The sequence below is a fragment of the Anticarsia gemmatalis genome, chromosome 10, assembly GCF_050436995.1.
Source record: "Anticarsia gemmatalis isolate Benzon Research Colony breed Stoneville strain chromosome 10, ilAntGemm2 primary, whole genome shotgun sequence".
Classification (NCBI taxonomy): domain Eukaryota; kingdom Metazoa; phylum Arthropoda; class Insecta; order Lepidoptera; family Erebidae; genus Anticarsia; species Anticarsia gemmatalis.
The window spans coordinates 3,267,109-3,280,233 of record NC_134754.1 but is presented as its reverse complement, the minus strand read 5'-3'; the positions used below and the strand labels follow the sequence as shown (position 1 = coordinate 3,280,233).

General features: G+C 33.9%; 1 protein-coding gene across 1 annotated transcript in view; it reads right to left on the bottom strand.

Annotated features, from left to right (window-relative positions):
* Positions 1 to 1,805: 1,805 nt before the first annotated feature.
* Positions 1,806 to 13,125, bottom strand: part of Oct-TyrR (Octopamine-Tyramine receptor) — a 79,305-nt gene continuing 67,985 nt past the window's right edge. Inside the window, exons 2-3 of the mRNA XM_076119420.1 lie at positions 4,115 to 4,184; positions 1,806 to 4,026 (exon numbers count right to left, since the gene is read on the bottom strand). Of these exons, the coding sequence (XP_075975535.1) occupies positions 2,436 to 3,872 (1,437 nt within the window). The 5' untranslated portion in view covers positions 3,873 to 4,026; positions 4,115 to 4,184 and the 3' untranslated portion in view covers positions 1,806 to 2,435. The remainder of the gene's footprint in view (positions 4,027 to 4,114; positions 4,185 to 13,125) is intronic.

Here is a 13,125-nt window from a genome sequence, read left to right as displayed (position 1 = left end):
TGCCAATTGAGATGGCTGTGAATAAAATAAAGATTTGGGCCAGGGGAGAGGGTAAGTAGGTTAGTTCTGTAATAGCGAAGTAAGTAACCTAAATTGACTTCATCTTACTTTGAAGGAAGTGCCTTATTTATAATGTATTAAAACCCTTTTAATTATGTACGAATTACCTTTACGTGTGAGTTGGTCCGTGTGGTTAACTTGTTGCTGCTTTAGGCCTAGTTTGTCCGTATTGGCTGTTGCTTGATTTCAGTAGCTGTTCTTATTTCTCCTTACGAAGGCATGATTAAGGAACTCCAGATTGTGTTTTCGTTGAGCATCTGTTAAACTACTATCATTCCAGTGTTATTTTTCTCAAGATTTTTCTTTTTTAAACTTACTTGCTCTATATTATTTTATTTAATATCCAAATTGATTCATTATTATTCAGGATATTCCAAGTAATTCTCAAGGGAATAAGACTACTTATAATTTGTAAGATAATCCTATATTTTGTAACTTAAAAGAAACTTATTCGAGACCCGCTGAATAAATAAGATGGTACGCCCACTTGGGAAAGATTTAGAGGGTCAAATTGAAAATATGCTATAAATTTAAAACGGGAGATTTATACGTGATTTAAATAGAATTGGAAAAATGTTAAGGTTGAAAATAAAATACAAATTATACAAGAGATTTTTTAGAAAATCAAAACTAAACTCACTGTGATTCGTTATCAAAAGATATTTTCTTTAAAACAAATTACGGTAACATTCTACCTCTACATTTACGGGTTATGAGACCTATAAACAATTACACAAAACAATATTGTAGTAGGGTCTAGAGGTGGATTTTATTTAGTAGAAGCAAAAAAGAGTTAAATTACCCTTAATACTTTTGCACAGTACTTAACTTACGTGCAAAATGACAGATTAAATTTTATCCTTTCAAAGGGCTTTGAAAAACTTATGCAGGCACAAAGAAGCAAAACCAAAAGGTATCAACTCTCTACCTCTATGTGGTATCCTAATCCCTTTTACATCCATTCTTTCGATCCCCGATTCCAACGAATCATACTTTCATTTCTAATTTATGTTTCTAAAATATAACGGTTATAAAAAGTATTTCGATTATTGTGTCCCAGCGGTATTATGGTTTTATAAAAGTCGTAAGAATATACGGAAGAGGAATAAACTTGAATAATGTAATATTGGTTCGTTCGTGCAACGGTTGATAACCACTGGGTTTTGTGTGGAATCGAAATGTGTTTCCGAAGTTAAAAAAGCTCGTTCGATTTTATTTGACTTTGATTTTCAACGCTTATTGTTTCAGCACACCATTCTCCAATATTTTGTGGTTATCAGTATATTTTTAAGTTTCGACTGTGTTCTTTTATTCTTACTTTTATCTTATATTCTGAGCTGAGTTTCACACCTACATTCATTTTGGCAGTCATTGTGTCAGTTGTTATGAGTTCAATTTTACCTGCTTGTTATCAATTCGACAACACACTGTGTTAATACGGCAAAAATAGTCGATAAATCAAATTACGAAACGTACCAAAATCGGTAAACAAACTCTAATTCAACTATCCTCATTTTATTATCCTATATAGAAACTGTGAGGCTCAAACTCCCAACGCTTTATTAAACTCATAAAACGAGCAGGGAATAAAATTAATTATCTAGGACATTTTCTCTCACTGAACTGCAAACTTAGTTCCACTATTCGCAAAACTTACCCTAGACTCGCTTACTGTTTCAAACTTATGACGCAATTAATTCGATATTAACTTCATTTCCCCAAAGAATAGAAATAAAACGCTCAAGTAAATTCAAATTTTTATTACAATCGAGGAAAAAACAAAACAAACCGTTGAAGTCTAATATCCCTTTTAAATAAGGGCTCAAATTATTTCAAAGGGATATACAATCGTTAAAACAATTCATCTAATGACTGAAGTATCATTAACATTCTTAACTATAGCTCTACTAAATAAAATATTCCAGTACGAACAATCAGTGTCACTATAATTTACAAATATACTGTTATACTTATATACAACGGACCAAGATATGTATGTACATATTAAGATTACATATTTGAAAGTATTCGTTGGTTATCAATGATTCGTCAAAATTCGGTCAATTCACAAAATATTATTTACACACATATAGAAATCTAAACGTGCTATGCACTATTCAACCTTTAAATATTTACATTCCACTACTCTACTGTATTTGAAAGATTATATCTATATTATAATATCATTAACCTTCTGTATACAAGAAACGTACATTGAGATTCATATTCATTCATTTATTATACGTAGATTTTATTTACTTATTTAAATCTCTAATTCACTACGTATTTTTACGAATAATTCAAAACATTTGAGCAAATCAGCATCATTAATAATAAGCATAAAACTCTACTTTATCTTACAGTCTTTGGCACGATTACGGTTTCATACAAAGTAGCTTTTTGAATGCTCTCCTGAAGTCCATATTGAATATGGTGTATATAAGGGGGTTTAGTGCCGAGTTGATGTAGCCAAGCCAAGTGATGAAGTTTATAAACTTGTTGGACAAACAGCAACTAACGCAGAAGGGAATCACGAGGTATATCACGAAGAACGGCAGCCAGCAGAATACGAATACTCCCATTATTATGCCCAGCGTTCTTGCAGCACGACGTTCACGGGTCAAAGAGATCCTTTGCTTTTCTTCGATAAATTGATAAACGGTATTCTGCTGAGGAGGCTTAGGTTTTTTATGTGGCTTCACTGCTTTCTCAGTTTCATTGACTTCTATCAAGTCTTCGTCGTGAGTTTCCTTCGAGTTACTTTCTGAGGATGTGTTCCTGTTTTCCAAGTTATCCGCCATATCAGTGACTGAGTTTTCATTCGACAAGATCGGTATGATTAGTTTGTTCTGACTCTTATCATCTTTGCTCCAGTAACGTTTCTTAGGTTTTTTCTTTGGTGTCAGTTTTCTAGTTCTCTTTTTCTTCTCTGTGTCCGAGACTAGTCGAGTAACTCCTTGATGCTCGTTGTGGTTTGCCTCCGAGCTAACAGAATCCTGATCATGCTGGTCATTATCTTTGTTAGTGTATCGATTCTGTCCACTCGATATAGTACTGATTTTAGTAGCCTTAGCGCGGTCTCTAAGCCTCTTTTTCGTAGCCAAATATATCTCAAAGTAGACTACAGTCATTATAACTAATGGGATGTAAAAAGATCCGGATGATGAGAACACTACGAATCCTGGTTGAGATGTAAGACGACATGGTGTATCTGGTTCGAACACGTCGGGCCAGTCGTTCCATCCTAGCAACGGTGGAGAGCTAATAACTAATGAGAGAACCCACACCACTCCGATCATGAGGAGCACTCTTTCTAATGTTCTCTTTTGTGCGTAGTTTATAGGATCCGTAATCGCCCAGTACCTGTCCAAGGCAATCGCGCATAAATTTAAAATGGACGAAGTACAGCACATAATGTCGCATGTTAGCCACATTTTGCACACGTATATCCCGAACACCCATTGTCCGAGTATGGAGTATGCCACGTTCAGTGGCAGCACCAATATTGCTACTGTCAAATCCGCAACGGCCAGTGATACTATGAAGAAATTTTGTACGATCCTCAGAGGTTTGTACGTGAATACGCTAAGGATTACCAGAATGTTTCCAACTATAGTTGAGATAATTATCAGCGTGAGGACAATTGCCGTACATATTGCCTCCCATTCCGGTACTGCTAGCGTAATTCCAAAGCTGCTTGGATATTTAGGATCATCGGCGACCGCACATGCGTCCCTATCATCCTCGATGATGTCTTCAGTATAATTTATTGATGTATAGTTAGAGTCGACGTGTGTTGCTGTCTGTCCCATCTTGTCGGATTACTTATCTACATTTCACGTAGTACTATTAGTAAGACTGGTGAGTCGTGAGAATTTTTCAAAGCATTTGGCCAAAAGCCGCCGATAATTCTTCTTGTGTGAGTCGAGCGCGTTTCCTTTATTCATTCTTTCATACTCCAGTTTTCTGTAACAATAAATAACCCTTTTAATGGTAATGGAAATGTATCGGCGATTTCTTATTGAATATAGTTCGCGTGAGTTACGCGACTTACCTCCTGCTGGAAATCTTTACTAGGAAGTCCCATTTGTGTGACTTGTTCATTTTTTGATGCGTAAACGAATCTGTAACAAAAGAGAACATATATCAGAGGCAGTCAGGTATGAAAAGAAAATATCTTTTACGAGGCTGTGCCTGTAACGTTAGAGGGCGCAATCGCGTTATGCGATCTCGGGGGGCATTTATCAGATAGATATATCATCGCGATGGATGTTTGCGAAACATAAGTCAAAATAATAACGTCGGTAATGTCTTGATTTATATTCTGTTATTTATGGGCTATTTGTCTAGTGGTGGCAAGCGCAACTGCTGATCGTACCGTTCGGAATTCAATTTCGTGGTCGGACATTGTTATCTGGGGGCACGGAAGTGCCCCCGCAAGTCGAGCAAAAAAAAAGCGGCACGGCCGTAACATCCTTTTCTCGAAGCAATTCGGGCTATTTTTGACACCCCTATAATTTCGTTGTGGATAAAACAAGAAGCCTGGATTTTCAGCAACTAATCAGTCATTGTATAAACACGGTATATTTAAAATTTCAGTCAATTTGAACGAGTAGTTTAAGAATGACAACTTGTTAAAATTTTGAATTTTGTCACTCACTGATTCACTGACTCACTGACTCACCGATCATCAAAAGTCTAAGGTACTTCTAGCAGACTTAGAAGCTTAAAATTTAGAATACAAATAGGGTTTAGTGTCTTAATCATGGGAAAATTTTAATATTTTCTAATTTCGGTCCAGTTTTCTAAATACACCAACTGCAACAATAACTTTGTTATCCCATATAAATGTATAAGATTACAAGGTTACATTTGCAGTTAATGAATTATTATTACTGTAGAAAATAAAATAAATAGGTGCAAATAGGTACCTACTATATGAGGCATAACGGAAGAGGGTAAAGGGTGGGTAAGGGTGTTTAGCCCCTGAAACTGAACAACATTCCCATAAGAAAATATGTTGAATTATGAAAAAAAAACGTCTTTCCATACAAATTGGACTTATGTTCGCTCTACAAAAAGAAGTGAGATGCCATCAAAAACATTCTGTAAAAACCTCAAGTCTCGCCGTAAAAAGTTGTGAGATCTATATAATACCAAGTCGATTAATCTATTTAGTCTCTACTTAAAGGACCTTCTGTCTTAAGTTATTACGTATGTTATTATCATGCCAATTTTAAAAAAATACCTTTAAAACAAATAGATCGACTTGGTCATCGCAAGAAAACACAAATTCGCCATTATTAACATTTCAGGAGCATTAACTTCTTGTCGTGCTGTGTAGTGTGATACATACTAATAATCAAATCATGCGATGGCCAGGTCGGTCTATTTGTTTTAGAGGTATTTTTTTTTAAATTGGCATGATAATAACATACGTAATAACTTAAGACAGAAGGTCCTTTAAGTAGAGACTAAATAGATTAATCGACTTGGTATTATATAGATCTCACAACTTTTTACGGCGAGACTTGAGGTTTTTACAGAATGTTTTTGATGGCATTAAGTTTTTCTGTCACATTCGCAGGATTTATGTTAGATTTTGGTTTTCATGATGATGCATTTACTTAATATTTATTCATTCTCTTAAACAAGTAGTAGGTACGTCTCATAACAGTGCTATAAACTAATACCATAAAACTTCACCGTGTATGAAATACCTCATACTATCTAATAAAAGGGTACCGCGAAATAAAAATGAATACTGCATAAGTACAATCCCGTTATTCAGCTAAATTGACAAAGTTTTTATACCAGCATGCAAATTTTCTTGTAGTCTATTGAGATTTATTACTGGTTCGAATTCTATACGCATGATATTCACAGAACACAGTAATGAGAATGGTTTTCAAAGTCACTTTGAACATATCGTAAAATACTGGCTGAAAAATTCTAGAATATATTTCAAAAATAAAATGTCAGTCGATCCATTCTTGCAAACGTTGGAAAAACTTAACGACATCTCGTTTTCGATTTTCAATAAAGAATTTAATTGGATTGTAATAGAAAAAACTAGAAAACGGGTCAACTGTGGATAATAGATACAAACGGTCGTAGTCTATCTTTTGCCTATTGTTAGGATTCCGATGTTGATATTAAATGGAGTTTAAAATAGAATCCAACGAGTATCTTAATTGAAAAGTCGTCGTCAGGGAAAGGTTATATTTATTTTTTACCATTTCAAATAAATTTGAGCAGTCATAAGAACTGTCTCATTCAAGGGATAACCGTATTGATTGATATTGATTGAAGATAGAGTTTGACATTCAAAATGTATTGCAAAAATAGTTCCCACATCGCCCACAAGAGGCGTTAATCAGGTTTCCACACAAAATTTATTGATAGCAAACCGGTTAAATTAGTCGATAGTGGTAGAGAATCTCACTACAGCACACAAGTATATTTTAAACAAAATGGTTTCAATTCATTCAAACTTATATTGTATAGAACGTATTTTTTTTATTCCACACTTGATTTTTGTATCATGACCTATTTTCGTCACCAAAACAATACAAATTTTCTTCTAACTGCTATCTTAAAGAACACGAAAAGCACTTAAGAGTAGTGAAGGGCCATTGCAACCCGATTTCTAAGTAAGTCTGCAATCCTCAATGATATTTTCTTACCTTTTAAAATTTCAAGGCAGGTAAAAGCTCTTCAAGTGAATTGTCTGACTGCGTTGATATAGATTGCATTGTTAATGGAAGGTGCGCTATCTGGTTTAAAATTAGTTAAGTTTTGTTAGAAGCGAATTTTGAATGGTTCTTTCGAAAAATTTTGGGACTGGGCAACTATTGATTATTGTTCTTTCTTCAGTAAGGTAGGCTACAATTTACAGACACGTAGAAATTTATATGCCAGAAACAGTCATTTGTATACCAGGACCGCTCCCGGCTGTCTTTTTTAAAAGGATCTTATGGTAAAAAAAAAAGTATGTGTCGGAGAACGAATTTCTATTTGGCTTTAAGATCTGAACAATAAGTAGAACGAACCATGTGTGACGGCAGGTCAGTGAAACATTTATTAGTTAACCATTAAGTTATTATCCGTCAAAATTTGGACATAAGCTTCCTTCTTGTCCAAACTTGTCCAAAACATTTAATAGATGTACAAACTAACAACAAAAATATCCTTCATTGTTTTAGTAACGATTTTTATTGATAAAACTCGAAAAGGTCACGTAGCAAGATTGGTTTTATTTTTAGTCGTGACTCTAACCGAGAAATATAATGCTAAACAAATAACTATTGCTTTTACAAATGTTTGTTCCTTGTGGAATAGAAATAAACCTTTAAGCCGACTGCGTAGGAGTGGATTTAAATGAGTTTTCGTACGGCATGAATATCAAAAGCCAAGTCGGTATAAATAAACTTTTCTTTATTAACTCGTTAACAGTTGGGAAGAGAAATCCGATTAAAACCAACCCACACTGACCACTTTTGATGGTAAAGTAACAAATATCACAGGCATTTTGCCAGTAAAATTATACATTTTTATGATAGAACATGATACTCTCATGTACCGTTTTACAAAATGTTTGATTTTTTTTATTGGAATCGTAATTAAACTTATATCGGTAAATAAGTCTTTGGTTGAGTTCATAAGGTGTTTAAACAGGAAAATATTGTGATCCAGAAAGGTCTGATTGCTTATAAAATATTATTATGTTAGTAAAATCTCTACAATATACAACGTGTCCCAAAACTCAACGTCAAAACGAAAACCTGAGCCAGGCCGAGTTGTGTTGGCTCTCAAAAAATAATTAAAAAAAATCTATCTCGTGTAGTTTAAAAATGACAACCATTTTTGTAAAATTGCCACCCTCTGATGAGTTTAGTCTACTGTGGCAACAAATGACTTCTTTTCTAGTTCTTTTTTCATGTGGAGTATTCTTAAGTAACGCTCCTACATAATTCAATTCATTATTTGCACACAACTTCATTGGAATATCAGAAAATATCCCTTTTATGGCGAATTATGCCGTGAACATAATTTCATCACTCAACTTTGACAGTCTGTCCTGAAAAATATTTGTACTTTGCTTTTTCGGCATGTACTTTCAAAAGTTGGCGCATTTAATGAGCTTTTGAAAATGGTATAACACTTACTATATTATTTCATAGACGATGAGGAAATAAAAAAAATCTTAAGATAGTCGGTATTTAACGTATTATTAGTTCGTCATAAAACTTTCTCAAAATTATTCTAATGTCATCTAAGTGTTCTGTGATGATGTTGTCCTGGTAGATTTCGGATACGGCGGTCAGTTTCATTGAAACCAGCCAACAGTGCAGGTTTTTGTTTATAGTGGCCAAGTGTGTGCACAATACACAGGTACACTCTCATAGTCTGGTGGGACGGCAAAACCGTCACGACCAGAGAGAGGTCAGGCGCAGGACCGACGGCTTTACGTGCTCTCCGAGGCACAGAGGTCCCTTACCTCAATTTCCTACCTGCAGGCAATCTCTGAGAATTATTTTAACAGAAAATCTCTAAAATTACTTTTTGGCCCGACCCAGGATTCGAACCCGAGACCTCTTGGGCGGCAGTCGCATAAAGCGACGAAGAAATTTAAGAGTGGGACGGATAGTGACGCTACATTCATGGTGTTAGTGACATTTATTGTATTTGGGATTGTTTCAATAAAGATAAATTATTATTAAAAATCTAATGATCATTTAAATGAACCTTTTCTTAATCGTCAATATTTAAACATTACTTCCCTTTAATTTCACCCTAGATGTCATTAGAATAGTTTTGAGAAAGTTTTATGACGAACTAATAATACGTTAAATACCGACTATCTTAAGATTTTTTTTATTTTCTCATCGTCTATGAAATAATATAGTAAGTGTTATACCATTTTCGAAAGCTCATTAAATGCGTCAACTTTTGAAAGTACATGCTGAAAAAGCGTAGTACAAATATTTTTTCAGGACAGACTGCCAAAGTTGAGTGATGAAATTATGTTCACGGCATAATTCGCCATAAAAGGGATATTTTCTGATATTCCAATGAAGTTGTGTGCAAATAATGAATTGAATTTTGTAGGAGCGTTACTTAAGAATACTCCACATAAAAAAAGAACTAGAAAAAAAGTCATTTGTTGCCACAGTAGACTAAACTCATCAGAGTGTGGTAATTTTACAAAAATGGTTGTCATTTTTAAACTACACCAGATAGATTTTTTTAAATTATTTTTTGAGAGCCAACACAACTCGGCCTAGCTCTGGTTTTCGTTTTGACGTTGAGTTTTGGGACACGTTGTATAATCTATACTAATATTATAAAGCTGAAGAGTTCGTTTGTTTGTTTGAACGCGCTAATCTCAAGAACTACTGGTACGATTTGAAAAATTATTTCAGTGTTAGATAGCCCATTGATCGAGGAAGGCTATAGGCTATATATCATCACGCTACGACCAATAGGAGCAGAGTACCAGTGAAAAATGTTATAAAAACGGGGAAAATTATGATTCTCTTATGTGACGCAAGCGAAGTTGCGCGGGTCAGCTAGTTAAATATATAATGGATTAGTTTATTTATTTCGTCAGTCATTTTATACACGAGCTATATTCGAGTGACGAATCCTCACTTCCGCTAATGTATTTTCTCATATTTGTAACGTATAAATCTATATGAAAAACCTTAGCTTATTATATCAACGCAGAGATGGTAATATTTTCCTCATAACCCTAAAACAAAATTTTCCCAGTTCAATATCTATTCAAATATCGAGGCTAGGCTGGATTTCAATAACACTCTCGCGAACAGCCGCGATGGCTCGGCTGTCAGACGTCCGATACAGAATCGGTGGAAGATATAAAATGATAATAGTTCTTGGCTTATTGTTATAAGATGGGAAATGCGGAAGTCATTTCAAATTGTTACTTTGTTTTGTTTATAGAATAGCGTGCTATGAATGAGAAATAAAAATGTTTATTATTATTCCTTATCTATTAGAACCGTCTGTAATAAATCTTACTTATAGTTTATTGGTAGTTTAATAAATCCAAGTTTCCTTGAAGCACTTTTTTGTTTATATTCAAAAATTTAGATATTTCTATCACTCCGTTTATATAAAAGTTTTTTTTAGATATATATAAAAGGAGTGCCTGTGGTGGACTGTTCTGACATTAACAGAAGCTCATCGATAGACAGCTCTTAAAGCTTACTGGGATTATAACAGTGATTCATTTTTCACATCCTTGCGTTATATGCTTCTGATCAACGATTTATTTCACACATCTTATCAATTTATTTGCAGTTTCAAATTCCCAAAGTGTAGATTTAGGGTCTGCCTCTACAGCAAAACAATTCCTAGTGAACATAATTGTATATCACAATATCGTCAGCAATCCCTCATGTAATGTGTTCATCCCATTACTGTACCGTTGTCTAAATTAGAACGAACTACAGTTTAACAGCTATTGGTGAAAGTGCGGTCGGTCGCTGTTATAAGTTTCGAGAGGAACCCTTGAAAGGGTTTCTGCTTGAGTTTAGCGGTTCGTACCTTTCCATTGTAAGTGGGTTTGTACTCATTGTACCGTTATTTTGACATAATATTCAAGTTTTATTTCGGTTTACTAGCTATAGACAGCTTTTTATCTATAAATCAAGAAGAATTCTCTGACATACTAAAGTTGGTGACGATAGCTTTAAATCTAATCTTATAATAGTAATTTAAATTCACATTATAAACTGTCCTATATCGTACGCAGTGCCCACCAATAATAATATACAAAACAATTTTGAACGCACTGTAGATGCCTGAAAAATTGATAGTCAAATACCAGTCGCGAAAAGGTCCAGTTTCCCAAACATTCTGTGTTCACAAAAATACCTCATACAAGACAAAATATTTTACTAAAGCTAAAATGCTGTATCAAGAGAAACAGACGATGATATATGAAGAGAATTATTCAAGCACCCAATAAATAATTCACTTGATAGAATATACGACGCGCCGCCCCTACTTACCATATTAGAAAAATGTTAAATTTACGCTTCTCGAGTGCCCAAATATCGCCAGCATAGCAAATTGGGGACCATGTCTTTGGATTCTTTTTTGCAAGAGTTCTTTACGAAATCTTATTAACATGTATGGTATGCAGGCGGTGAGTGCAGACACGGACAATTTTTTGGATGAACGGGTTTGGTCTTTGGATATTTGAATATTATTTTTACGGATGATTTACTACGTCGCTCGAAAATTATCATTCAAGCTATTCTCGCTGATGAAGAAAAATATAAATTATCTATTGAGCTACCCTTTAAAATTGATGCAAAAGAAAATCGCGTAGAAATAGGTAAAAAGTGATTGGATGTTTAAAATTTGTATGTCAAGCTTAAATTAAGTTTGAACAGATATACATTGCACTATATTAGAATTATGACATTATCTAAGTTAGTGTTCTACAGAAAACGTTTATCTCCCACGTGTTTTAGAATCCAGTTGTTTACAGAAACAGTTTCTAAAAAAAGACCACAGAGTTACTTCCGTTGCAGCCTACCTTGTTCTATTTTTGTTCAAACCACAACGGGAAGATAGACAAAAACATAGCCAGCGAATGAAATCCTATTCAGTGTTCAAATGGAGAAACACATACATCTAAATCAGAGCCGAGTGATTGATCTGAGTTAAGATTTAAGAAGTTGACCAAGACGGATCAGTGCTCACGAAGTGAAACGGAATGAAATTTTGATTTAACAGTGATATAGATTGAACGCATTTCTTAAATATTGCGGTAAAACTTAATCATAAAATGGGTGTGATTATTATAATTAAATGAGATTCATAACTATAGATAAATCTCGAAAAACATCGATTTAAATGATGTGATACATGACGTAGGGATAGGGAAGGCATAAATATGTGATAAACGGTTCCTGAAAATACTTTATTGTAAAACAAATAAACATTTCTTTAAATTCACAAATGTTAAACAAAACGAAGATATTGAAGTCCATTTTGAATACCATTAGAGTCGAAAGGTACCTTTGAGAATATTGCATAATAAAAATGCTATACCGAGAGCTGTGGAATGCAGTTATTTCATCGATTTTCATAAGCATTTAAGCGGTTTATTTATTCAGGATAGTGCAGCGCGGCATAATGGCTTGCGGGCAGATGAAATATGCAAAAAGAAATGCTGCCTTTGTAATGTGTTTTATATTAAAATAACGTTTAAAATGCTTAGCGAGCCTTTTAGAATTGTTTTATCATAGAATATGAATATGAGGTACTGTTATTGTCGCTTGGAAAAAATATGACAAAAAAATAACATTTTTGTAAAGTTCAAAAGGTAGAATGTAGTTGTTTAAATTTATATAAAGTGTAGCAGAAATTGAGTTTTTTTTTCTTTGAAAAAATGATCATTATTTACGACTAAAATAATAAATACGAATAAATACTCAACAAATTAAATTTATCTAGTTTTCAAAATAAAAGCTCATTATACTTTAACAACAAAAGGAAAACATAGAGAAAATTTAATTATAAAGTTAATTAACACATTAAATAGCTATTTTAGGAATGCTAAATAAAGCTCAATTCTAAAATAACGGGCGAAGTTTCACCCTTTACCTACGAAACTTACGTCTCAATATTGAAAAATTAATAATGCTTTATCTTTATAGCATTGATGTTAAAGCATCCAAGACACAGTAGGCAGAATTGTAGCTATACATTGGATCGTGAGGTTTTATTCCCATTCGAAGTAGATTTATTGTTATGCACAAATATTTTCTGCAGATTCGGTGGCACTCTTGTCTATAGACACACACATTAAATGTGTGTTAAAACTCTTAGTTTCGTATGCGTAAAAGTCTCGTGAAATAAAATTATATGTATCTAAGTATTCTTTAATTTTGCATTGAGTAGTATAACCCCCCTTATTCAAATCGTTTGCCATGACTCAGCTTTTACAAAGAACAGGTAGAATTTTTCACATTTACCATCAAAACAAAACCCTTTCTACGGTAGGGATCAAAAGAGAATGAACGG